Genomic DNA, 26,788 nt, shown 5'->3' with positions numbered 1-26,788 from the left:
CGTTTTACGCCTTTTATCGTGAGCGAAACTTTTTAACGATATAACTTCAATCATTGATATTTGGAAAGATAGGCGTTACATGAAAATTCTATTAAAAATTTATAAATACATATGATAGAGTTCTTTAAGGATCTAATAAAAAACTTGTATTGTTAACTAAGTCTTATCAATTGGAGCAAAGTGTTAGATAGTAGTTCAATATTTAATTTTATATTATATACACTAGCGTTCCGCCAGAGGCTACGAGGACCGAGAAGAATTAAGCATACGGACGGACAGACAGATGACAGACGATGTACTGCTTCATTTAAAAGCTCTATAAAATTAGCACATGTAATTATATTACAGACTAGCAAACCGGGCGAACTCTGTTTCGCCACCAGAGACACCTTTTCTTTGCTATAAACCTCAGGGAGCCCGAGACCTTTCCAACGAATGCAAAACCGTGGAAATCGGTTCGTGCGTTCTGGAGTTATAGCGTCAGGAAGGAAAACCCGACTTATTTTTATATAGTAGACGAAGAGATATATCCAAATATTTCAAAATAAATTTAAAGAATGATTGTCCTCGTATGCTAGACTACAGGCCCGTGTTGAAAAAATTATGGGTCATTTGACCCACCAGGTGACCTATCTAGAACGATATAAGAGCATAAAATAATAAGATTCAGCACTATGACGTCACTTGTAAGCTGTCCACCTGAGTGCTGATGAGAATTCGAAGGTTCAGGTAGAGATTTTCTCCCCATGTCTCCTTGATTTTTGTACGGCGTTGCGGAATAATTGATTAATCTATACATATAATAAAATCGTAGGAAAGTCAAAACTGTACATTGAATATTTTTTTAAAAGAATACATAATCCATGATCTATAATCGATATAGAAGCCAAAAACATAGTTTTTAGAATTTTTGTCTGTTTGTCTGTTTGTCGGTTTGTCTGTTTGTCTGTTTGTCTGTATGTTTGTCCAGGCTAATCTCAGAAAGTACTGCACGGATTTACTTCAAATTTTGCATGAATATTACTAACAGGTCGGGTCAGGCTGTTATATACATATTATCATGCTATCACCTTCGGGGGAGGAGCTGTGAACCTTTATTTTTCTTACGTATTCCGTGTACTACGACAGCGTACAATATAAAGACTCATGTTTAAATGTTGTTTTTGAGTAAGCCATGCTATTGTCTACCTTTACACTATAAAAACTACATCATTTAAGTAATTTTGGCAGAGAAACAGTATAATGAATCTTAGTAGTATAAAGACAAATTTAAAACAGCGCCATCTATGAGATTTCATTAAAATTAAATCAATTTACATAATATTAACGCTCCTTGGAAATTCATAATTTAAATATTATGATGTTGGTGAGTTTGTTTTTTTTTTAAAGTTAAATAAATAATTCATATCTTCCCAGAGTAAATTTCAGGTGCGCTTATATTTCATGTGAATATACTAAATTTTTATAAGTGAGGGTAGATGTTTATTATTTGATGTTAGTTACAGTTATATAGGTAATAGACGTAGTATTTGTATTCTCTTTGGGTAATAGTAGATAACAGTGATTGTGTTCATTGGTTACATTTTTAAAAATCTTCGGCTTTTTTTTAATTTTCGCCTTCTTGCGTTCCCACAAAAGGTAAGTTGTAGCTTTTATATTTATTGTTTATTATAATTATATAGTTAGACTCATGTTTTTAATTAGTTAAAGTTATGACAAAATAAGAAAATGATGAAATTTTATTTTTATCATGTATAACTTTTACAAGACTATATTATACGCCCAAAGAAGGTCACTTTAGTTCTTGATAAAACTTTATTTGTTAGTAGCTTTTTATTAAAATTAGGTACATTTATCTTTTGATTTTTTTTTATTTACAGATTCAATGTTCATAAAAATTGACGATTTGCGTGAGGATGTAGTGGAAATTAGTAACCTTGCGCGTGGTCAATCAATATTCAATACATATTATATATCACGACTCGACAAAAAAATTTTTGTTCTTTGTCCTAAAGTTTATACTATTATTTTCCAGTTAGTTATGCACAAAAACGAAAAGAAAATACCTTTTTTCGGTATAAAGTTTGCTTTTGTGATAGTTATAATAATAATACTTTAAAAAGACCGCGCGGTGAGAGTGGGGTATTAACGTTTACACTGTGCCGATAGATAGATAGATAGATGGCACCCGAGTGATAAACAACCATCAGGTGTTATTTACAAGCCTAGAATAACTTAAAATGTCGTCACGAAAGTGCAAATACGATGCTGATGCATTTTGTTTTATATGTGGTCAATTTATTAAAGTTCGAGACGTGAAATATGAACTAAAGACATCTCACGTTCTCTGTGAAGCCTATGAAGCATATTTTGACTGTCCTGTACGAATCAAGATAAGCCATGGGCTCCACATGTTGCTTGTAGATATAGTAAAAGGTGTTTGGAAGGTAAGGCAAATTACAAATTACAACTTTTAAGGCCATGGGCTGCAGGATGTCATTAAAAGTACATAATATGCTGCATGCTCATTTGGATAAATTTAAAAACAATATGGGAGTCTATTCCGAAGAGCAAGGAGAATGTTTCCATCAGGACATCATGAATTTTGAACAACGCTATCAAGGCCAATACAATGAAAACATGCGACTATATTTGGGGTTTATTGAGAGAAAGTAGCTATGAACATAAAAGAAAAAGTAAAAGTGTGCACTTTTAAGGTATTTTCCACTTTTCTGTAAGTTAATTTGATAGTAAAACTTAATAAAAATAATAAACATTTTTATTTCAATAGTTTTATTTTCAATCAAAAATTAAAATCCGAGATTTTTAAAAATTTCGTTCAATCAGTCTTCTAAGCACAAAAGCAAAGTTTTTCATGCCATATATTTTTTTTCCGTCTAATTACGACCTAAACTACCGAAATTTAATGCTTTGCAACGAAGTCAAATTTCATGGTGACCCGTTGTTATAATAAAATTCTAGAAAAGTGATGTCTGTACAATGAAAATAAATATATTATAAAAAAAATAGCAGGGGTTATTATTAAATCGATCTCAAACCCAAAACTGTAGTTATAATTTTTTTTTGTCTGTTTGTCTGTATGTTTGTGCACGCTAATCTCAGAAACGGCTTATCCGATTTAGATGCGGTTTTCACTAATATATTGTGGTAATCTTCATTTAACATTAAGTGTTTATTTCATGTTAATGGGTTTGTAAATAAAAAAGTTATGACCATTTAAGTATTCACGTCGAACATTTGCAAAGGCATTCTATTGTACACTATACAGTGTACGATAAAACGTAAGTTATCTGTTATACGCTACAGTAATTATTCCTTATAAATGTCCAGGTGATCATATCGAAAGTCCCCAAGGGTGGGGGGGTAAGCTGAGGTAGTAGGGGGGGAAGGGGTCAAATTAGAATTATGCTTACTTCTAGGTAAATTTTATACATAAAATGTCCTTTAAATTATGTCGTATTATATTTTTTAACCCCTTTTAACCATTTTTAACCATCAAAAAGATGGGTGATAAGTGTTTGACCGCTATGTTTGTCTGTTTCTGCCACCGTAGCTCGCTAACAGGTAATACGAATTAGATGCGTGTTAGGCAGCATATTTTCCGACGCTGTTTCTTAGATAAAGTGTATCAAAATCGGTTCATCCATTTATTATACCTAGGTATATAGAGGTAAAAGTGGGAATGTGGGAAAAAATATTAGTTATATTTTTATCCAATTCGGTTTATCCATTTATTAGATTACAGCGGTGAAAGTGGGAATGAACAATAATCGAATGTGGTCAAATAATATACTCAAGCGGCATATCAAAATATAAAAGAGCAACGTGTTTTATCGAAATCGGTTCATCCGTTTATTACATTTAGGGGTGACAGTGGTTAGATAAATAAACCAAATGGAGCATCAAACGACAGGATATGACGTGTACATATAGGTATAATTAGATAATATGGTTTACATCAAAATCGGTTCTGCCATTTACTAGGTGTGGAAAGCGAAGGGTTGAAAGTCTGTGAAAGAAGAGGGGGATATGGGAGCGAGAGGATAGCCACACCCTGGAAATTTTGAACTCTACTCAAAGCCACATAGGCCTGGCTCTTGGCAATTTTTTTTCCTAAAGATACCACTTCTTTTGCCACTGTGATCCATTACAATTTGTGCACGGTTACGGCCCAACTTAAAAGATGTCAAGGAGCAACAAACTTATAGATATCAATATGATGTAGGAATGTAATATGGAGGTAGAGGTAGGTCTCGCTCACTTGAAAATATCACATGAAAATAAGAAACCGAAGTTAAAAATTTAAAAATTAAAAAGAAAAACCCAACGCAACGAAGGAAAAGGAATAAATAATAATTTTACAAACTTCCCGACGATCTTTAAAATTAAGTACCATTATAAAAAAAATATAATTGTATATGATATGATAATGATGGTATGGCAGCTCCGACGACTTTGTTTTTTTATTTTTATAAATATTTAAAATGGTATTTATTTTTAAAGATCTTCGGGAAGTTTGTAAAATTAGTGAAACTTTTATTACATCGTCTCAAACTTTTTGGTCTGTGTAGCGCATGTCGCGTGACGGTCGGCTGCCGAGTAGGTATAAAGCAGTGTTCGGAGTCATTATCGTACAAATACGATAATTTTGTGCCTAAGTTTCACTTTTACCGTGGTTTCATAAAACCACACAACATTTTTTCCTTTTTCTATGCACTTTTCTTCGTTGCGTTGAGTTTTTTTTTTATTTAATTTTTATTGCACGGTCTAAACGGTTTAGTTACTACGGCGTGAGACAGGAAAGATCTGAGCGCTGAGACAAACGTCAAAACGCAAAGGAATAGAATCTGCTATCGATACTAATTATTGTCTTACGCGTATGATGTTTTGATAAGGATTTGTTCACCTTACCAACGACGACGACGACCACGAACAAAATTTTCATCCAGTCGTAATTTAACAAAATTGTGCAAAACACAATTAAAAATAAATTATTAAAATTTCCTGTCGTTCTGGTGATTGGAATTTTTATTTTTGAGATCAACGAATGAAAAAATAGATTTTTCGTAGAAACGGTTATATATATTGTCAAAAACATCCATACAAGGAAGGAATTTATTTTTATTTTTTAGCTCAGTTTAGTAATAAATTTTACTAACAGTTCGTTTAATTATTTATGGTAGTACGTGTTTATTCAATAAAAGTTAAGTAGTAACTACCTACTATGCAGTCACTATTCCACGCGGACGAAGTCGCGGGCACAGCTAGTAGTAGTATAGAAATAGTATGACACAGATGCCGTACAAAATCAAATGACCAAATTTACCCCGGCAACTGTCGAAAAATAAAAATAAATTCCTACTTTGTGGACCACCATTTTTGTACGGCATCTGTGTCATACTATTTCTGTACTGCTTTTAAGTCATTATTCCGCAACGCCGTACAAAAATCATGGAGACAAGGGGAGAAAATCTCTACCTGAACTTTCGAATTCTCATCTGCACTCAGGTGGACAGCTTACGAGTGACGTCATAGTGCTGAATCTTATTATTTTATGCTCTTATATTATTCTAGATAGGTCAGGTGGTGGGTCAAATGACCCATAATTTTTTCAACATGGGCCTGTAGTCTATGCAGTTATATGATTCAAATCATTTTTAAAACGTCACTTGGAACAGCTGCAGAGTTATAATACGTATCTATTTTATATATTAAAAAGATAATATTCATATTAAATATTACATCATTTTTCCTCAATACTACTAGTACAGGTATAACAATACATTATTTGGGAACTGTTTATCTTATCATCAAAAACGTTTTTGTGTACCAACCTGTTAATACTTTTAAACCTTTGAGTATCGCGATCTACTTAAATGCATTTGGAATATTGTTTCAACAATGACGTAATATTGCCGAAATGTTAAAAAAAATACATTTATTTATCTAAAATGACCTACTTGCAAAAAGAAGGTAGAAATGTTAAAATACGATGACGCCAAAATGTTAACATGAACTCTTAAAATAAGTTATTTTCAGATAAATGTACAGTATTAAAATGGATTTATTAAGAAACTAAATTTCTGTTATTTTCCCATGCAGTTTTCATTAAAACCCACATTATATAATGAGCAATATTTCTTACATTTTAATTTAAATATTTTAAATTATCTTGTAAAAAGCAAATGTTTTGTCAGACTTTTCAATCACACAAACAGCCTCTACAATCTACATAATATTAATGATATTATTACGCATTAAAACATAATAAAAAAACATGTAGGTAAAACGAGAGAGACATTGAAATTACCAGATATACATTCAAATCTCACGTACATTGTACATGTACTGACATTTATAACCCTAGAAAGAGTAATGGAAAAAGTTTTAAACTGTATTGTCCTAAAAAAAATACCTTATTCAGAAACAAGACGTCATGAACACGTGAACTTAGCTCATAAAAAGCCCTCTATTTGTCTTTCGTCTTTGTTCAGTAACTTTTGTAATCACACTGCGTTTATTGTGATTGAATAATTTGAAAAGTTCGTATTATTTTCAGTAGGTCGTAGTTTGATCTATACTTAACATTATGAAGCTGAAGAGTTTGTTTGTTTGTTTGAACGCCCTAATCTCAAGAAATACTGGTCCGATTTTCGGTTTAAAGAACTTTATTAATCTCATAAACAAGAACAATACAACATGATCTTTTACAAATATGAGAAATAACAATTTTGCAGTTAGTATAACACAATCAGCTATCGAAATTAGTTAAGTATGTCTTTAATTTATTTTTAAAAATAGTAATTGACGAGGATTCTTTAATTGCTTTAGGTAAGCTATTGTACAATTGTGCTCCCTCAAATCTTAAGTTTCTCTTACCGTATAGAGTTCTTATAAATGGTAATTCAAGGTTATCACTCTTTCGCGTGTGGTATTTGTGGGATTTTTTGTTTAGTGTTATTTGTGTTTTTATATTATTAGATAGAATATTTTTAATCAGTATGCATGTGTGATATTTATATAATTTATTTAAATCAAAAAATTTGGTACGGAAGTATAGATCCTTAGTTGGCGTTAAAAAATTAAAGTTAAAAAGGATTTTTATTAGTTTGTTTTGCGTAATTTGTAGTTTTTTTTTTAATTAGTAGGCGCCGATTGCCCCCAAACTGGGATAAGATAATCTAGATGTGGTTTAACAAGCGTGTTATAGATACTATAACGTAATTTAAATGGTATATATTTAGCCGCATTTCTTAAAGCTCCTGTAAGTGGTATTAATTTAGATCTCACATGGTTTATGTGTGATTTAAATGTTAATTTATTATCCAAGATTAGGCCAAGATATTTTTCTTCATTAGATCTGTTTAAAGGTTGCGAGTCTATTGTAAGAGGTGGAAAATAAGATATTTTTTTATTTTTGGCTGCATAGATGACATAAGAGGTCTTTTTACATTAATCTTATATATAAAAATGAATCGCAAAATGTGTTGGTAAGCGCATAACTCGAGAACGGCTGAACCGATTTAGATAATTCTTTTTTTATTATATTCCTTGAAGTACGAGGATGGTTTTTATGTAGAGAAAACGTAAATATGTACCACGGGCGAAGCCGGGGCGGACCGCTAGTTGTCAATAAATTTAATTTAAACCAGCTATTTAATAGATTAAGAATTTTAAATATTCTTTCAGTGTTTGATAGCCCATTTATCGAGGAAGGCTATAGGCTATATATCATCACGCTAAGACCAACAGAAACGGAGCCACGCGGGTGAAGCCGCGCAGCGCAGCTAGTGTGAAAATAAGATCTATATGACTTGTCTCGAGATTTTGATCTCTACGAGATTGTATTGTATTTCGTTCAATATTATTGACTTCCATGCCAAGAGATAAAATAATTACTAAATAGAATATTCACTAAACAGGGATGTGTTTTATAAGTTTTAGGAATTAATTAAACTGTTTCTATCCTTGTTTAAAATAATTTTACAACATAACTCAGAAAATATTTCTCATCTATCGAGCTTTGGCCTACCAACTTGACGATCGTGCGGAACGTACTCAGTTGCCTACGATAAGGTCTACAGAAAAGATTCTGCTCTCCATTTTTCTTCGTCTACCTACATTCATTGTAAAGTCATTTTATTTACTTATCATTTTATTTGAAGAATATCAACGCAATATTCCTTAGCATACATACATATTTTTGAAGTGAAATTTCTGTAAGCTCGTTGAGAGTATTTCAAGGTCGCGTCATGGCAATACCGTTACGTCATGGAGTAAGGCGATGAATAGGTAACTTTGAATCTTGCCAAAGAAGTTTCACTTTTGACACGTGTGCTCGTCACACGCGCTTTTTTATTTATTTATTGTATTTCATGTTTATTCTAAAGCTTGAAGGCTACATTATTGGAATAATAGTTATATATTTTTATTTTTGTTCCAACGAGTGACTAGTAAAATATAAAGATAAGCACAACAAGGGAAAATCCAATATCACATTATGGTTTTTTATACGATTCTAAATGGGTTTACAAGTTCGTTTAACGTATAAATAATAAAGATCCTTGAGGTCTTTATTATTTACCCTCTCACCGACCGAATTGGGGTTAATTGTGTGTTTATTTGCAGTAAAAAGCCACGGATGCTTCCGTTTCTTTACTTAGATAATATATTTCGAGGTTTGTTTTATTTTAGTTTAGTTTTATCATCATCAGCATATAGGTATACGTTCCCACTGCTGGGACACGAGCCTCCTACGAGCGTACAGGCCATAATCCACCACGCTGGGCAAGTGCGGGTTGGCGGATGTCACATGTCTTCGAACTTTTGATTCTTTGACATGCCTGTTTCCTCACGACATTTAGGCGCGGCGCAACCGTGACGTGCCGTCTCGACGTCTTTCCAAAGTTCTTTCATACAAAATGTAGAAGAAGGACGTGGTGTAAAACAGATTGAAGAGGTGCGCTTATGGCACGCCTGCGCACGCGCCGCTTGTTTTTGACCCGCGCCTTAAGAGCAGTGTCAATGTGAACAACATGCGAAGATAAATTGAAAAATCTAATTATTTCCTGCATGCTCGCGTCTACTGGAATCCCCGACTTATATATTTGAAGTCCGAGTTCCTCTCCACTGAGCAGTGAACCTTAATATTTTTACTTTACTTTTAGTTTTACTAAAAGGTAATATCAGAGCGGAGAATACATTAATCTGTAATACAATGCTAAGCGACCTTTTTACGCAGAGCCTTCAAGTGTCACCAAATGATATGAAAGCACTTTGCGTAGCTTGAAAACGAGATATTTTTTCATAATATTATTGTATAGAAATTACTGAAATGTTTGTGAATTTCATGAAATAAAACTTTTTGGATGTGACATTTGAAATGAATAAAAGATGTGACGTTCTCTGCTTTAGTTAATTCATTTTTGCTAAGTTTGCCTAATAAAATACTTATATTTACTTGAATTATTTGATTTTCTGAATTTAACGGTTTATCGAGTTATTTATATCTTTTAAAACCTCCATTGAGAAAAACATATATGTTAAACTAATAAATACATTTTAATAAAATTTACAAACAATAATACCTACCGATAATATTGTACCAGTTATTAATTAGGTACATTGTTAAAAACATTTTTCAATATGTCATATTCTATAATTTTATCCAAAAATAATTAAAGTAATTCACTTGATTTTTTAGAATATAACAAGTGAAATTGAATTAGTCACAATATCGTTAATACTTAAATTTAATACTCTTTAAAAATATTTGTTCTCGGAGATCTCATTATAATTTCAAAGCAAAATTTTGTTTATCTACGGATATTTATTACGTTTCGTAGTCTCGTGAATTCGTGCCTAATCGTGTTATATTTTGTGGAAACAATACATAAATAGCTCCATAAAAACAAGGGTATAATCGTAAATATGTATGGAAAGGTTTTACACATCAGTCATCCCTATTTACATCCTTCCTACTAATATTATAAATGCGAAAGTTTGTGAGGATGTGTGTGTGTTTGTTACTCTTTCACGCAAATACTACTGAACTGATTACAATGAAATTTAGCACACATATAGAAGGTAACTTGGATTAACACATAGGATAGGTTTTATCCCGGCAATCCCACGGGAACGGGAACTATGCGGGTTTTCCTTTGAAAACGCGGGCAAAGCCGCGGGCAGAAATCTAGTACTATATATACGTTAGTTGTTTAGAATTTTTCACCAAAAAATCCATACATAAAATTCTAGTTTTACATTTATTGTAATCGAAACAGAACAGGCAAATAAAACTTTATTTGCATATAAAACGTTTCAATTTTGAACTATTGAACGGACGTGTATGAATTATTTATGAATATGATATTCGTATATTGAAAAGGGATTATTAATGTTTGTTATCTGAAACTGCCAAAGGGAAGTAAAGAAAAATAAAAGATTTACCTCTTGAATGTTTAATATAATGTTACAGTTTTGTCTCCCTGAATAAAGTTATTACGTTCCGTTTCCACATATATTTTTTGAATAAGGGATAATAGAAGATAAATTAATATTGAGTAAGAAGTAAGTAAACTAAGTATTTGTGTTTATAAAATACTAGCTTTCCGCCTGCGGCTTCGCCCGCGTTTTCAAAGAAAAACCCGCATAGTTCCCGTTCCCGTGGGATTTCCGGGATAAAACCTAGCCTATGTTACTCGTGGATAATGTAGCTTTCGAATGGTGAAAGAATTTTTAAAATCGGTCCAGTAGTTTATGAGCCTATTCATTACAATCAAACAAACAAACAAACAAACAAACAAACAAAGTTTTCCTCTTTATAATATTAGTGTAGATGTAAGGATGAATGTGCAAGAGCTTAATATCAATAATTGTTGTATTTTCATTTGACTGAAAAGAATAGGTAGAGCTACAACTTGATGTATAATATTGTATCCCAAGTCATAAAATAATATTTTTGAATAATATTTTTGAAAAATAATCTATGTATATATAAAACTAAATCAAAGGAGACTGATATATAGTGATCTATCAACGCACAGCCCAAACCGCTGGACGTATCGGGCTGAAATTTGGCATGCAGGTAGATGTCATAACGTAGGCGTCCCCTAAGAAAAGATTTTAGAAAATAATTCATCCCCTAAAGGGGTAAAATAGGGGATAGAAGTTTGTATGAAACTTTTTATTCCTTGGATGTATTTGCATGAAATTTAGCACACATATAGAGGGTAACTTGGATAAACACATAGCATAGGTTTTATCCCGGAAATCCCACGGGAACGGGAACTATGCGGGTTTTTCTTTGAGAACGCGGGTAGGTAAAAAGGTATTGAGTAAAATACTAATGGTAAATGCGATATGGAAATGTATAAAATAAACAAGCTTTTACTGAACGGAAAACTCATTATTTGAATTTGATGTAGTTTTAGTAACTTCATACTCTATTCAATTAATTTATCTGTATTAGGTTTCATTAAACAAACGTTAACAGCAATAAGGCACAAATTTTGTATTAGCTTAACAAATATTGAGCAATCGAGCATTTTTGCTTGTAAATAATATGTTTAGGAAATATCTGTTATACGTATTTCAATATTAAACCTCCTTGGTACAGTGGTTGACGCGTGTGCGTAGAACCGAGGGGTCCTGGGTTCGATTCCCGGTGGAGACGAAGAAAAAAAGTGTCTCGGTCTGGCAGGACACAAAAGCCTGATCACCTACTTGTCCCTCAAGAAAATCGATCAGTGAAACAGATGTATAAAATGCATCATCTGCCCCTTACCCCACTAGGGGACATGGGACTTCACTTTTTATTTCAATATGTTTTATTATTGAGTATACACCTACGGACTTATGGAATGTTTTGACTATCTGAGACAGATCATATTTAGTGATATATTTAGAGGTAGGCAAATAATTCTAATTTGCTCTTTGCTTTTTCCTAGGTATATAAAGAAAACACTTACATTTCTAGATAATATTATGTTCAAAAAGAAATAAATGTTACGATTTTCAAATAACCTACTCTTGTGGTCCGGGAGCCAGCAGCAGATTTTATGACCAAGTTCCTCTCAAGCGGTAATTAGTAAAATGCATCAAAGTATAGTATTATGAAGCCTCGTGAACGTCAGCTGGAGCTCGGTTGGGGGGAAGAGCGGTTGTAGCCTCCCGTATCAGCTGACGGTTTTTCCACCAAGATACAGCCAGCTGACATATATATTTATCCACAGTTACATATAAGCTATCATCAGGTAAATTTTTGTTTGAGAGGAAATAACGGAAAATAAATTTTTCTTTAAATTTAACTTTCATGTTCGAGACACCAGCTGACGTATAATACACCATGTTGTAACCAGCTGACTATTTTTTTTCGTTGAGATATTGGGTTAGCTACAATTTGACAAATTTTTAGCTGAGAGGAAATGAATGAATGAATGTATTTTTTTTCCTATGTGCGTGGGAGGCTTCAACCGCTCACCCCCCCAACAGAGCGCCAGCTGACGTTCACGAGGTTTTATAATACTATACTCTCATGCGTCTGACGAATTATCTCTTGAGAGGAAATAGTTAACCAAATTTGCACCTGGCTCCCTAACCAACTACTGTAAAAATAAAATCATTATATTTATACGCATAACCATAATACCAATACAATACCCGAGTTTCTGTGTGTCTTATAATAAATATACTTCATGTCTGAAACAGAAATCAACTTTGTAAAGGGCAAAAGTTTTTATCGCAAGCCTGCAGAGGGTGAAAGAGGATACAAAATAGTAATTGAAAATGCTTCGCGCAATGATGCGACTAACACAAGAAAGATAGTCGAAGGTATACACGATAGACATGCGGATAAAAGTAAATAAAATAAACCATCATTTTCTTAACACGTAGAGTGAAGAAAAGCTTGTAATTGAACATCCGCTGCTGTGAGATAGCGCTTCGTCTAGCGAATTTATATTTTATTATATTTAAAAAGCATTTTATACACGTAGACTGTAGAGGTTATAATAAATGTTGTGTCCCGCGATTTTACCCGTAGTGCTCCGCTGCTGTTAGTCTTAGCGTGATAATATATAGTTTATAATATAGTTGATAAATGGGCTATCTAACACCGAAATAATTTTTCAAATCCGACCAGTAGTTCCTGAGATTAGCGCGTTCAAACAAACAAACTCTTCAGCTTATAATATTAAGTATAGATTTCGCCCAAGCCTGAAATCATGACGCTCAATCATTGCTATTCACTTACCTAAGCTGAAAGTATGAAGGATCTAAATTCTAACGTCTATTTCGATAATTGATCGATTGATTTATACAGTGTTATTTATTTCAACTGGGCGTCGTAGGAAATCAAAAACTAAGAGGAATATTGAAAAATAATATTAGCTTAGCGGAGTTACAAGGCGGATTTAGATGAAAGGCCTTTAACTGTAATCTATATTGGAATAATATAATATATAACATTTTTGGAAAATCTATATGCCTATTCCGTTTAGTTTCAGCTTTGTTGAATTATTAACTCTGTATATGAAGCCCTACAGCTATATGAAACATTTGCATTAAAAACGGTTTTCCTTTTATCTGTAAATTGTGTTATAACCTAATGATCTGTGAAATAAATGTACCGAATGAAAACGTATACAGATTGGCGACCAGATAAGCTAATCACTTACCATCGATTACTCTTTCCTTTGGATTGGAACAATGGTTTGGTAGATTCATAATTTTAATTTTAATTACAATTCTACAAATAACCAACCCGCACTTGGCCAGCGTGGTGGAATTATGGCCTGTACCCTCATAGGAGGCTCGTGTCCTAGCAGTGGGCTGATGATGATGACTACAAATAACTTCTATATATTTTTTTTTGAATTCATAGTTTTGAAATATAATAATGAACGTGGTCTCGAATCGATAGAGTTTTTTATAGGAATTTAGTTTACCATATTTATATTATACTACATCAAAGGCGTATTATTTGAGTCTTTGAGGTGGAATATTTAATTTAGTTTCTAAATAACTTGCACAATTATCAATATATATTTTTTCAAGAATACACTTCAATATATTGAAAGAAATAAGAGAAATAACTATTAATTGCTTTATTATTACGCCTAATTCATTTACTTACTGAAAATGCTTGATTAGATTAGTTCATTCTCTAACTAAATGTTCTCCAGACGATAATGATGTTCCAAATGGCATAACAACGACCATTAAGCACTGAGATTGATTGTTACACTATCGTAATTATTGACGAACCGAGTAATGGACTATTCAGTAACCCATTAAATTTAATGGCTCTTCACAATGGGCAGCGTTGGCCAAACATTTGATCGTCGATGTTTGCAGCCATTAGGATGCTTTTCCACCAGAGTTGTGCTATGTCACATTGCTGTGGATGCGTTTGTTATCCACCAATCAAATTCATTTATGCACGTAGTGTAGCATTGGTGGAAACGGTCACATAGTTTCATAGCATTGCTATTTTATTTTCGTAGCATTCGTAGCAGAAATGCACCCTTATGGCGGTATATGAATAAAGATCAACAATGACGGCCAATCATAGACATTTAGTTCTACACTATCGTGATTGCCTCTACTCGCCCAACGCTGCCCATTGTGAAGAGGGCCTATAAGGCTATAATAGCTTGTATTGGTGACTTCATTATCAAATAATGCGCGTATGGTGTTTATTGTTTTATAGATAACTATGATAGTTTTATTATTATAACGCACGGGAACAATTAACCTGATAAGTCGTGAAAGTTTTGGCGGTTTGTGTTTGAAATGTTTATATTTATACAAACGAACTTGTATACGTATTTTTATGAAAATTTAATGATGATGATTATCTATAAACAAATAATTAATGAATAACTATAAACAAATAAATTATACTTAATATTTTTATGGTTGTGTTTTGTTTATTATTCCCATAATATATTATCATTAACAATTTAATTTTGTCTTACTTAATCTTAGCTTTCACGAAGTGAAGACGAACACGTTAAAGCACTTAGACGGAGCTTTTAAAATTATGAATTTATATTTTGTATTAAATTAAGGAAATCTTTTGTATTTATAGGTATATTTATAAAACCTTATCACAAATCTTTCAACTTTTAACTTAAATAATAGAGAAAATCAATAAATGTTAGTAATTGATTATAAAGCACAGATAATATAATACTCTGTTGTAATCAGTTCAATCTTAGATTATTATTATAAATCTGAAACCTTCCCAAGCATAAGATAAAACATGAGGTATCACTAAACGCCGTAATCTCTATAATGAGAGCATCCTATAGCAAATTGAATCGGAGATGCGTAACACTTAATCATGGGAGTCATGATGAAGAGACCCTACCATGATATCAATATTAATACCAGTGTGGAAAAGGGACAGCGCTATATATGTCGTATAGCGCTGTCACTTTCCCACACTGGGAATAATACTGCTTTAAGACGGTACGAGGGTTGGGTTCAATGTAACGGTAATATCCTAAATCCAATGCTATTAATGCAGGAAATCGTTCTATTACCTTGTGTTAGGCATTTATTTCTTTTATGTAACTATTTTATACGTAGTTAGTAACTAACTATAGTTACTTGTACACAAATTAAAAACGTAATTTTAAAATAATTGGCTAATTCACAAAAGTTTATGTATAAATTGAATTAAATGACGCGAAAATATCAACGAAAATTACGAAAACCAAAAATAGAACCCAGATTAAATTTGTAAGTAACCGAGCCGAAACCTGTTACAACTTTTTAAACCAAATCAATGTAAAAGTAATTAGTAAGTGATTAGCAAAGCTAACCGAAGATTCTGGAAAAGCTAATTAACACTGTGAAAGGGACCTTTTTTTTTTTTTTTTTTTTTTTCAAGTGGGGAAATCACTGTGAAAGGGACCTACGCTATCTAGTATGATAAATTGCTTAATTTGAATATTGCAAAGTTATATTTATTCATATTTCCCTGTTTGTCTATGGCAGCAATTTTCCGTATTTTACGGAAACTCAATTAACACTCCAATGTTTGTGGGTTGAAATGTTTATTAAAATATCTAAAATTATCCTCAAGCAGACTGTGGCAATTTGATATCTGTAAATCAAATTAATATTACTTTTCTTTTGTTTCAGATATGCAGATTATCATCTCACGAAGATTAATATAAGGAACGATTATGAGGCAAATACCGTACTTATGCAGTGGATAAAGCAATTATAATACAGCATGAACTTCGACCCTTTCGTCGATTCATGTACAACGATCTATCAACCAAACCTGTCCCATAAACATGCAAAAACAAACAACCGACCTAATCGGTTTATGATGCCAAGTTAAGTAATCTATAAATTATGCAGACCGAATGGAGTGCTAATGAATCCTCGTACAATGAAAGTTACAGCAATTTCAGCGATAGCTACCAAAATGAGAACATTACTATACCGCCCGACCCCATCGAGGACAAAGCGATTCAAGCCGCTTTTTGCACAGCCTACACAATCATTTTCGCAGTCGGCATCTTCGGTAATGCCCTTGTTTGCTACGCTGTAATTAGGAACCGGGCCATGCAAACTGTTACCAACCTATTCATAACGAATCTGGCCTTATCTGACATTCTACTGTGCGTATTTGCCGTACCTTTTACTCCCTTGTACACGTTTCTCGGCAGATGGGTCTTCGGCGGTCCACTGTGCCACATAATGCCTTACGCTCAAGGTTGTAGCGTCTATATTTCCACTCTCACTCTAACATCCATAGCTATCGACAGATTCTTTGTAATAATTTACCCCTTTAAGCCCCGGATGAAAATCACGACGTGCATTGGACTCATTATATTTATTTGGGTCTTCGCGCTCACCGTTACCTTTCCTTACGGATATTATATGACACTTCAAGATATTTTCTGCGAAGAAAAATGGCCGTCGGACCAAATCCGCAAAGCCTTTGGGGCCGTTACGACTATCATGCAATTCGTGCTACCTTTTATAGTAATGGCTTTCTGCTATACTTGTGTTAGTATAAAATTGAACGATAGATTAAAATCCCGACCGGGAAGTAAAAATAGTAAAAAGGAAGACGCCGAGCGGGAAAGGAAAAGACGAACGAATAGAATGCTCATAGCGATGGTTGCAATTTTTGGCCTTTCATGGCTGCCATTGAATTTAATTAATATAAGTAGTGATTTTTATTCATTCGCCGAAGATTGGAGATATTACATGGTACTGTTCTTCATAGCGCATTTTATAGCCATGTCTTCGACTTGTTACAATCCGTTCCTCTACGCGTGGTTGAACGAGAACTTCCGAAAGGAATTCAAGCAGATTCTTCCTTGTTTAGGAGCACTAGTGACGAAGAAATCTAAAAGGAATTTCAATCAGTCTGATAGAACAGGAATGTACCGGTCGGAAAAAACGTGTAACGGAAATGAGACCGTTCAGGAGTCGCTGCTGACTTCGACCATAAATAAGATGCCTTCAGTTAGATATAAGATAGAGTTAAACGATACTGTGAAAGTTTACGAAGACGATGTGGACAATGTTAGTCCGGATGAGAAGCCGGACAACCCGAGTCCGAATGAAGACTGCGTTAAGATGTATATGTTTGTAGATAAAACTGTAGTTACGTCGGATAAGGAGCCTATTGTATCTGCACTGTAAATAATGGTGAGTTAGGTTATAAATAATTTATTTTTCATTGCAATTGATAATTTTTTACATCCATCTTTCTTATATATATAAAAATGAATCGCAAAATGTGTTGGTAAGCGCATAACTTGAGAACGGCTGAACCGATTTCGTTAATTCTTTTTTTATTATATTCCTTGAAGTACGAGGATGGTTCTTACGTAGAGAAAACGTAAATATATACCACGGGCGAAGCCGGGGTGGACTGCTAGTCTTATACATATATATAAAAATGAATCGCAAAATGTGTTGGTAAGCGCATAACTCGAGAACGGCTGAACCGATTTCGATAATTCTTTTTTTATTATATTCCTTGAAGTACGAAGATGGTTCTTATGTAGAGAAAACGTAAATATGTACTACGGGCGAAGCCGGGGCGGACTGCTAGTTTTTAATATATTCAAAAAAATTTGTCACATTCCTTATACTCTTATTTGGAAATACTAAACAATTAGTAAAGTTCAACAATTCAACAATGAGTAAAGTTTTGTTCCTATTAAACACAATTTAGATTCATTCCTCCGTGTCCTTGTAAACCAACAAACATTCGTATACAGTAGGTACTAAATTTCACAGTTAATATTCGTAGCGTACAAAATAAAAATATTCTACGCAGTGACTCATTACAGATACTTCAGTGGGTTTATTAATGTTGATCGAACGTAAAACCACGCAAATTTAAGTGCTACCAGAGTTTGTAATAAAAATTCGGTCATAAATCAATCTGTTATAGGTCGTTATAGGCAAATCGGTTAATAACAGGCAAGGATATCTTACAATAGCCATATTTACGGTAATCATTTTTTATGGTTTTAGTTAAGACGTAGTATTTTGATTATCTGTTTTGATGTTTACATTACTCTAATTATAACCTTAATTTTTATTAGGTACTTAGGTACTATTTTTTTACCAGAAAGGACATTTAATTGACAAAAAAGACGTTAAATACGAAAATAAATTTAATTAGAGTAAAAAATCATAACTAGTCTATCATATAACGCACTTAAAATAATATAAGGGTCGTTACTATAAAACATTAAAACCCAATTATTTACATAATATAATATATGATATTCAACAAATGACGCTTGATTTCCAAAATTATACACCACACTGGTTTAAATTTAACTCTATATATACATCTATGCTATATTAGCCACTATATACTTACCTATATAAGAATACAAATTCCGTGATAGTACTATGTAGTCAATCTACATTCAGGTCCACGTGGAGGGGTGTATGTGACAGCGGCCAATTGCCAATAAAATATTTATTTTACTTTTATGAAATCGAGAGAGTTTTCCTTATTTGTGGGTAGTTTGTTGTTTATTAGATTGGGTGGTACATTTTATTAAGCTTTATTTAAACCAGATAACCAACCTTTATTCGACTGTTAGCTACTTGAAATAACTTATAGATTATCTTTAGGTAATATAAACTCAAACTCAAACATTCATTTATTCAATTAGACTACTATTTAGTAGCACTTTCGAATCGTCATTCAGATTTCAGATAGCTCTTTCATGACTAATGTCTATCCATCAAAAATATAATTTATTTTTTCAGTTAATAATGCCACATTACATGCCACGAATGAATAGCGGGCACAAAATATGGTAATATTTCATGGTCAAAATAAATGTCCGTTATAATGAAAATTTTGCATCCATTTAACAGCATATAGAAATTCTCTAACTCATTTTATTTATTTATTTATTTATAACTCTTTATTGCACAAACTAAAATATGACAAAAATAACATTAATACATAAGAAAGACATAGTTTGTACAAAAGGCGGCCTTATTCCTAAGCAGCAATCTCTACCAGGCAACCTGATGGAAAGGAAATGTATGAAGTTAATGGGATAGTACTCATTCGTTGAACTCAAAAAAATCTCCAAATATTTCACACAAAATTTTACCTCAAACCACGGAAATTTACAAAATTACGATTACCACATCGCAATACAAATTTACATTTAAATTAGCACACATGAAACGCGATGGATTATCAGCAAATAGCAGCAAATTACATAACTGTTTGCTAATAACGGAGATTTAGCGATGAATCTAACATGAATTCTCAATCGTGTAATGTTTGTTCCATGTACCTATATCGGTAGCACAGATAATGTAAAACTACACTAGTATATTTATGTAGTAACATAGCAATCATTAAGTAACGAAATTAATTAAATTATCGCAAGTTAAGAATACTTTCAAATCCTTTTATTACTCCGAATGCGACAAAAGCGTTTTTTAAACTAAGTACCTACCTTTATTGTACTTTAATATCAGAAAAATAATAGGTTGATAAAAAAGTATTAGGTATTATTGCACCTAAAATTGATAAAATTACACATAGAGTCGATTTAGAGTCAAGCGTACTTAAAATACCTATCTACGTCTTTATTTTTAAAGTGTTTGATGGAAAAGTCTGTAGGTTATCAGCTTTACAAGTTTCGTCATTGTCCAGCGCATAATGAGCAATAAAATTATGAATTATCCGTCTCACAAGATAATGCGACAAATTTATTAAATTATTATCCTACTATCATCACCAGTAAAGTTACAATTAAATTCTTATCTGCAAGTCGGTATGCATAATTCTTATAAATTCGTTCAAAGTCAAACATTTATTTATTCAATTAGACTTCTTAATCATCTTAACATTTACCACCGATTCGGAAAGCAGTATCTATGGAGAAGAACTGACAAGAAACTCCATAGTTGCTCTTTTAAAATCATGTCAATATTACAATTTAATTTTACATAGTAATATACATAATATATGCCAAAGAACTGTCCTTAATAAATAAGTCTAGTCTTAATGCTTTTAAATTGTAGCAAACAGTAATAAACAGAAAAATAAGATGTCCCATTACGCACGTGGAAGCACAGATAAGATAAAATTACGCAGATTATTAGATTATACCCATATACATCTTGTTATCAGAATATCTGAAGATATAATGATTAGAACTACTTAGACATCATCCGAGGAGATAATTAGCCATATTGTTTGAATCCTACTAGAAACCTACGCTACATACCCTACGTCACAGAATAGTTAATATGTATACATAACTAGTGGTCCGCCCCGGCTTCGCCCGTGGTACATATTTCGCAATAAAAGGTAGCCTATGTCCTTTCTCAGGTACCAAATATCTACATACCAAATTTCATGCAAATTGGTTCAGTAGTTTAGGCGTGATTGAGTAACAGACAGACAGACAGAGTTACTTTCACATTTATAATATTAGTATGGATAATATATACGTCACAGAATAATATCTAATAGTACAGGTACTACGTCTAGGTTTATCGATAAAGGAATATTGACATTTGAATTTTGAATTATTAACTATAGTAATGAGACAACTAAAAAATTTAAATTAACATTTTTATTATATTTGACACAATTAAAAAGTTTTAATGAAAAATGGCATCAATGGTCCTCCAACGTTATGTGAATATTCTAAAGATTTTAAATTTATTTTCAAGAGCTATTTGTCTTTAAATAAAACCGGCCAAGTGCGAGTCGGGCTCGCGCACAAAGGGTTCCGTAGCAGCAAATATAATAAATTACAGTTAAATCAACCTATCTCAAAAACTATAAGAGATACTTTGATCAAACCAAAAATCGTTGAAAGAGTTAATTAGCATGCATCACCTCTATTTTTTTTAGAATTTTATACCCCGTAGTTATAAAAATAGAGGGGGGGGGACATACTTTTTACGACTTTGAGAGCTGATATCTCAAAAACCGTTCACTTTAAGAAAAATGTTTTTTAGAAAACTTTATATCATTTTAAAAGACCTTTCCATTGATACCCCACACGGGTATGTACATCGAAAAAAAAAATTTCATCCCTCAGTTACATGTATGGGGGGCCCCACCCCCAATTCTTTTTTTTACTATTTAGTGTCATATTTTTGTAGCGGTTCATACAACACATATTCCCATCAAATTTCATCACTGTAGTACTTATAGTTTCCGAGTAAATCGGCTGTGACAGACGGACAGACGGACAGACGGACAGACGGACATGACGAAACTATAAGGGTTCCGTTTTTGCCATTTTGGCTACGGAACCCTAAAAATGACTTATTCGCTATATTACGAAAACGTGAGTTCTTCAAAGCACTCGTGTTATTTATTCCGCTCGTTATAAAAACAGATGGAAATATATTTATTGCATAACTGATATTATTGATACTCGCTTCTGCGTAGTAAATTATATAAATGAAAATGCGGTTGTAAAAATAAGCTTTTATAGGAATTACGTATTGAATGCTCGTAAAGAATGTCAATATTATTATTTTGAGACTATGGTAAGGTAAATAATGTTTTATAGGAAAGTGTTTAATTTTTCTTGAATAGAAAAACTTTTATATGGATTTTATAACACACTAGCTTCCGCCCACGACTTTGTACGTGCATCCCCGTTTTTCCCCGTTTCCGCAAGAATTTAGGAAAATCCTTTCTTAGCGGATGCTTACGTCCTAACATCTACCTGCATGCCAAATTTCAGCCCGATACGTCCAGTGGTTTGAGCTGTGCGTTGATAGATCACTATATCAGTCACCTTTGAGTTTTATATATATAGATTAAATTAATAAGAAGAGCAAAGCAGCCTATTCCGATATTTAATTTATAAATAACTGAAAAATTACTAAGGATACGATAGGATAAGATATTATTAAGGATACGTGTATAATCTTTATTTTATACATAGATAACTTTCCTCCATTCAAATCTCCCGTCAGAAAACCCAAATATCAAATAGAATATAATATCATAACATAATTCCAAATAATATATTTGTACCTAAAAGAAAACGTTAAGCAATTATCATGAACGTTGTTAAAACATAAAACAGAACCAGATTTTCCAACATTCCTTCATTTCCTTTTTGGATCATATCGTGAAAAGCTTGCTTTTACGTAATGAAAACTCGCCTGTGTTCTTTCTCTTTGTAAAATAAAACCTAACCGGTTAGTTCTACAACTTTGAAACAAATGTTTGCTAATTAAATTGTTATCCTTCAGATTTCATTAATTAAATTATTTAACAGAATAGAAAATTGCTTTGAAATCGTTGAACAAGAAATCTCAAGTTAAACAAAGACAAAAATAAATAGCGCAAGTTTTAGGATTTATGATTGCATTGCTTTACAAGTAAAATTATCTTAAAAAGTTTGTAAATAAAATGTACCAACCCAATTTAATATTTTTTCATATCTTTTCGTTCGAATCATATTTAGAAATCACGTTTCAAAAATTATTTTTAAATTGACTTTGTTAATAAGTTAATCTTTCAAAACTACTTACTATCGAAGAATCGACACTAAAGTACCTATACAAACAGATTCTTAATTGAAACGACCATAATTAATCACACCTATCTAATAGATTGGTGTTAATTTTTTATGTCCCATCAAATATAATGTGTTGTAGCGTCACCTGATGGCAATTAATCAAATGGCTAATAGCCAAGCTTCATTTGAGAATATAATATAGGACAGGATATTATAAAATTCCGAAGTTTTTTAGCTATTTTGATAATGTTGATTGATATACTATAATGTTGATTCCAGAAAAACAAAGACATTAAAATTCGTGAAAAAGCGAGCAATTATACGCAAACTGAGAAAGTAGAGTAGTGTAAAATAGCCTTTAGAAAGTAAATTAAAGTAGAATACATGGCCTTTACTGTTAATAATATTTTTGTAAATGTAGATTCATTAATAGACTTTAGTATGAAAAATTATCGTGTCTCAGTGCTTGTAACAAAACTCCTTCGCAACGTGTTGACCGATTTTTACCCGACTACGGCAAAGCAAAAGGAGGGTTATGATTATTAAAATTTTCCAGCTAGCTGGACACATTTTGTATTCAATTTTTAATAGCCCTAAATATAAAAATAAATATAACCTATGTTTTAATTGTTACTTATACTAATATATATGTTTGTTTTGTTTCAGGTACTTATTCCCCTGACGAAAGCGTCTGTAGATTATAGAAAATTCACAAATATAAATAAAACCAGCTTTAAGCTTATATTATAATTAAATGTTGTAGACATGTGAATAATTAGTGTACATTTTATTATACGTAATAAATTATAATAGTATTCGCATAAAGATATGTATATATATGTACTTAAATTGTTAAAAGAAAAGAATCAACATCAATTATGTTCGTCAGAACTTGAGCCCATTGATGTAAATGCTTTTCTAGTAATAATTGTAACGTTATGTGATTTTTGTGTATTTTTGTAACTGTAACAGAGTTATTAGGAAATATTGTCAATGAAAGGTAATATGTGCAATTTGATGTTCAAATAAAGTGTAACTAAGTTATTTGTTGTTTTATTTAAAACTGTGTTTGTTGAACAATAACCATAGTTATATTGAAACTAAACCTTACCTTTGGAAGAAACCTTATCACTTCTAAAAAAAAATATTTAAAGTACTTACTGTAAGTGATAATTTTGGTTTTGAAGACCTATCAGTAAAACACCTCACAATAAAATTCATTATCTGCATAAAATAAGTACCTATATAGTATGTGATACAGAATGAACTAAAAGCGGACGATGCGGGGGCACGAAGCTAGTATAAAATGAAATTGTATCTATAAATCTTTACAGTCCCCAGTGCAGGAAGTTATCCTCGGAACGAACAAATATAAGTTATTGCAATTCGATTGCAGTTTCACACCGTGCGACAGAGACGGGGATATGTGGAACTTCAATTGCCTCTTTTCTTTTCAAATTATACTATGAAAAAAGGTAAATTTATTAGATGTGGTTTAATGATTAGTAACAACTTAATGATTTTGTCAATGTAGTTAATACATTACAGTTTCATGAAAAAAAAGTTAAGTACTTAAATTATCATACGTGTTATTGTAAACAGCTGGGCTTGTAGAACATTAAATTCTGAGTAGGTACTTAATAGTTAATTTTCTTTACAATATTCAGAACTGTTATATAAACTCTAAGATGTAATACTGAAGGTATACAATGTTATTGTAGAGATAAGATACTGTCCAAAATACCGAAATAATAATTTACCATTGTAACTGCAAGTACTACAATATCTAGGTGCGGCTATGCATTTTCTCATTCATCACATTTGTAACTCTCTTATAGTGCAAACATGATGCATTAAGCAGTGAGCGTGAGAATGTATATACTCATCCAATCTGAACAACATATTATGTGCAACTGAAGAAGCATCATGGTATAATTAACATTCACTGCAAAGACAAATTAAACACATAACATGAGCCATGAAATTGTAGTTTAACATTTACTGCTCACTTAACCCGAGGTTAACCACAAACTAGGGAATTTACGTAAGTGCATCTTGCAATATACGTCAAAATGTCTGCTTCGACAAGTTTTATTTAAGTGCAGTTTTATTAGAGTTACGCTGAACATAAAATGCGTGATAAATACTGAAAGAGTCCGCCTTGACCCGTATTTAAATGGGTATAAAGTTTTGCATTTCTAATGGCAGGGATACACGAGGAATAACTGATCTGTGACTATGCTCAGAATCTATGAATAAATCTAATTGAATTGTATTAAGTATACAGGAAAGTTTTAGAATATATACGTAATATAAGTACTCATTTCGTTGCAGGCTTGTTGCAGGAATAGAACAAATGAATATTGACAACAAATGAATACTTTTCAGCGTTTGTTTCTTAAAAAATCAACACTGCCTGGTTGGTGCTCTTGTTATTTAGAATTCAAGAGCAGAGCTGAGACTGTCCTGATTGCCTGACTATTTTCGTTAAGATTTTTCAAACACATATTATAAAAGTATATTTTATATTATACATATATATAAAACATCGTACGCGCTTGAAGTGGCGTGCTATATAGCGCAGAACTAATGACTTATATTTCTACGAGTGTCTTATAGTTATAATTGCTTCTGTTCTGAAAATAAATGCAAGGTTATAAAATTAGATACTTTTGTATAATCAAGAGCACACAAGAGTCTTTATTTGCTAGATCACTTCACTCTAATCGCCAAAGAAATCATATAATCGAGTAGAAATTCAAAATGTTTCTTGTCTAACGATCTACCACAGATGATGATAAATACCTCCTACGGTTCCTCACTTGTAATAGATATTGTAATATTACAATTTTACCTAAGATTCAAGACAAATCTCTACGACCCAAGCACCCATTGTAGTAGATATAGGGGTATATTATACTGAAACCAATTTAATTTGACGATGTATCGTTTCAAAGTTTTCAGGGGTTTGCTTTGATCTGTCCCATCGCGGTCGGCCGAGCAAGTATGACTTTCCAAGTTCCACCACAAGTACAATGATTGGGCAGCAATCAATATTGCTGACTAAATAAGCGGTTATCCTATATATTATTATCCTATATAGAGCTGAACGTCTTTGATACATCTTGTATAGAGATATACATTTCTTTATTATCTTTAGTATTGGTAAATTTTTCAGTGAAGTGATGAATAAAAAACTAATGCGTCGAAAGTATTGTTATTTATTTTTATAGAGGGCACGCGTAGTTTTTCACGATATACAGACACATAAAGCAACATTTAAACAATTTAAGTGGTGTACTAAATAAAACTAGCACAAACTGACTAGCGAGTTAGTTATTTCAACAATCGTTTTCATATATGTTTTTCTACTATGACATACATATATATCATGATAATCGACGAGTATTGAATTCTATATGAGAATATAGAGAATACTAAGGACTCTATATCTTATTGCATATATATTGTAATGAAACATTCAAGATATTATCTGAATCCCTATCGGTTTTTCTTTCTCAATATATCGTATAAATTAGTTTTCAACACATGTTAATTATAAAACAATTAGTAATGTGTTTACCAGTTTTATAATTATTGAATTTATTGTTGTTTATTTTCCTTGTCTTCTTATATATAAAAATGAATCGCAAAATGTGTTGGTAACTCGAGAACGGCTGAACCGATTTCGATAATTCTTTTTTTATTATATTCCTTGAAGTACGAGGATGGTTTTTATG

At 32.3% G+C, this 26,788-nt stretch overlaps 1 protein-coding gene across 1 annotated transcript in view; it reads left to right on the top strand.

Moving 5' to 3' along the window:
* The window catches only part of LOC149484222 (prolactin-releasing peptide receptor-like), a 72,722-nt gene extending 48,630 nt beyond the window's left edge, over positions 1–24,092 (top strand). Inside the window, exons 2-3 of the mRNA XM_089701828.1 lie at positions 16,174–17,703; positions 23,715–24,092. Of these exons, the coding sequence (XP_089557954.1) occupies positions 16,393–17,697 (1,305 nt within the window). The 5' untranslated portion in view covers positions 16,174–16,392 and the 3' untranslated portion in view covers positions 17,698–17,703; positions 23,715–24,092. The remainder of the gene's footprint in view (positions 1–16,173; positions 17,704–23,714) is intronic.
* Positions 24,093–26,788: the final 2,696 nt, after the last annotated feature.

The sequence above is a fragment of the Colias philodice genome, chromosome 12, assembly GCF_061535455.1.
Source record: "Colias philodice isolate Cphi_HAF_F1 chromosome 12, ilColPhil1 Martin Lab GWU primary, whole genome shotgun sequence".
Lineage (NCBI taxonomy): Eukaryota > Metazoa > Arthropoda > Insecta > Lepidoptera > Pieridae > Colias > Colias philodice.
Note: the sequence above shows the minus strand (reverse complement) of the source record. Positions and strands in the feature narration are given on the sequence as shown.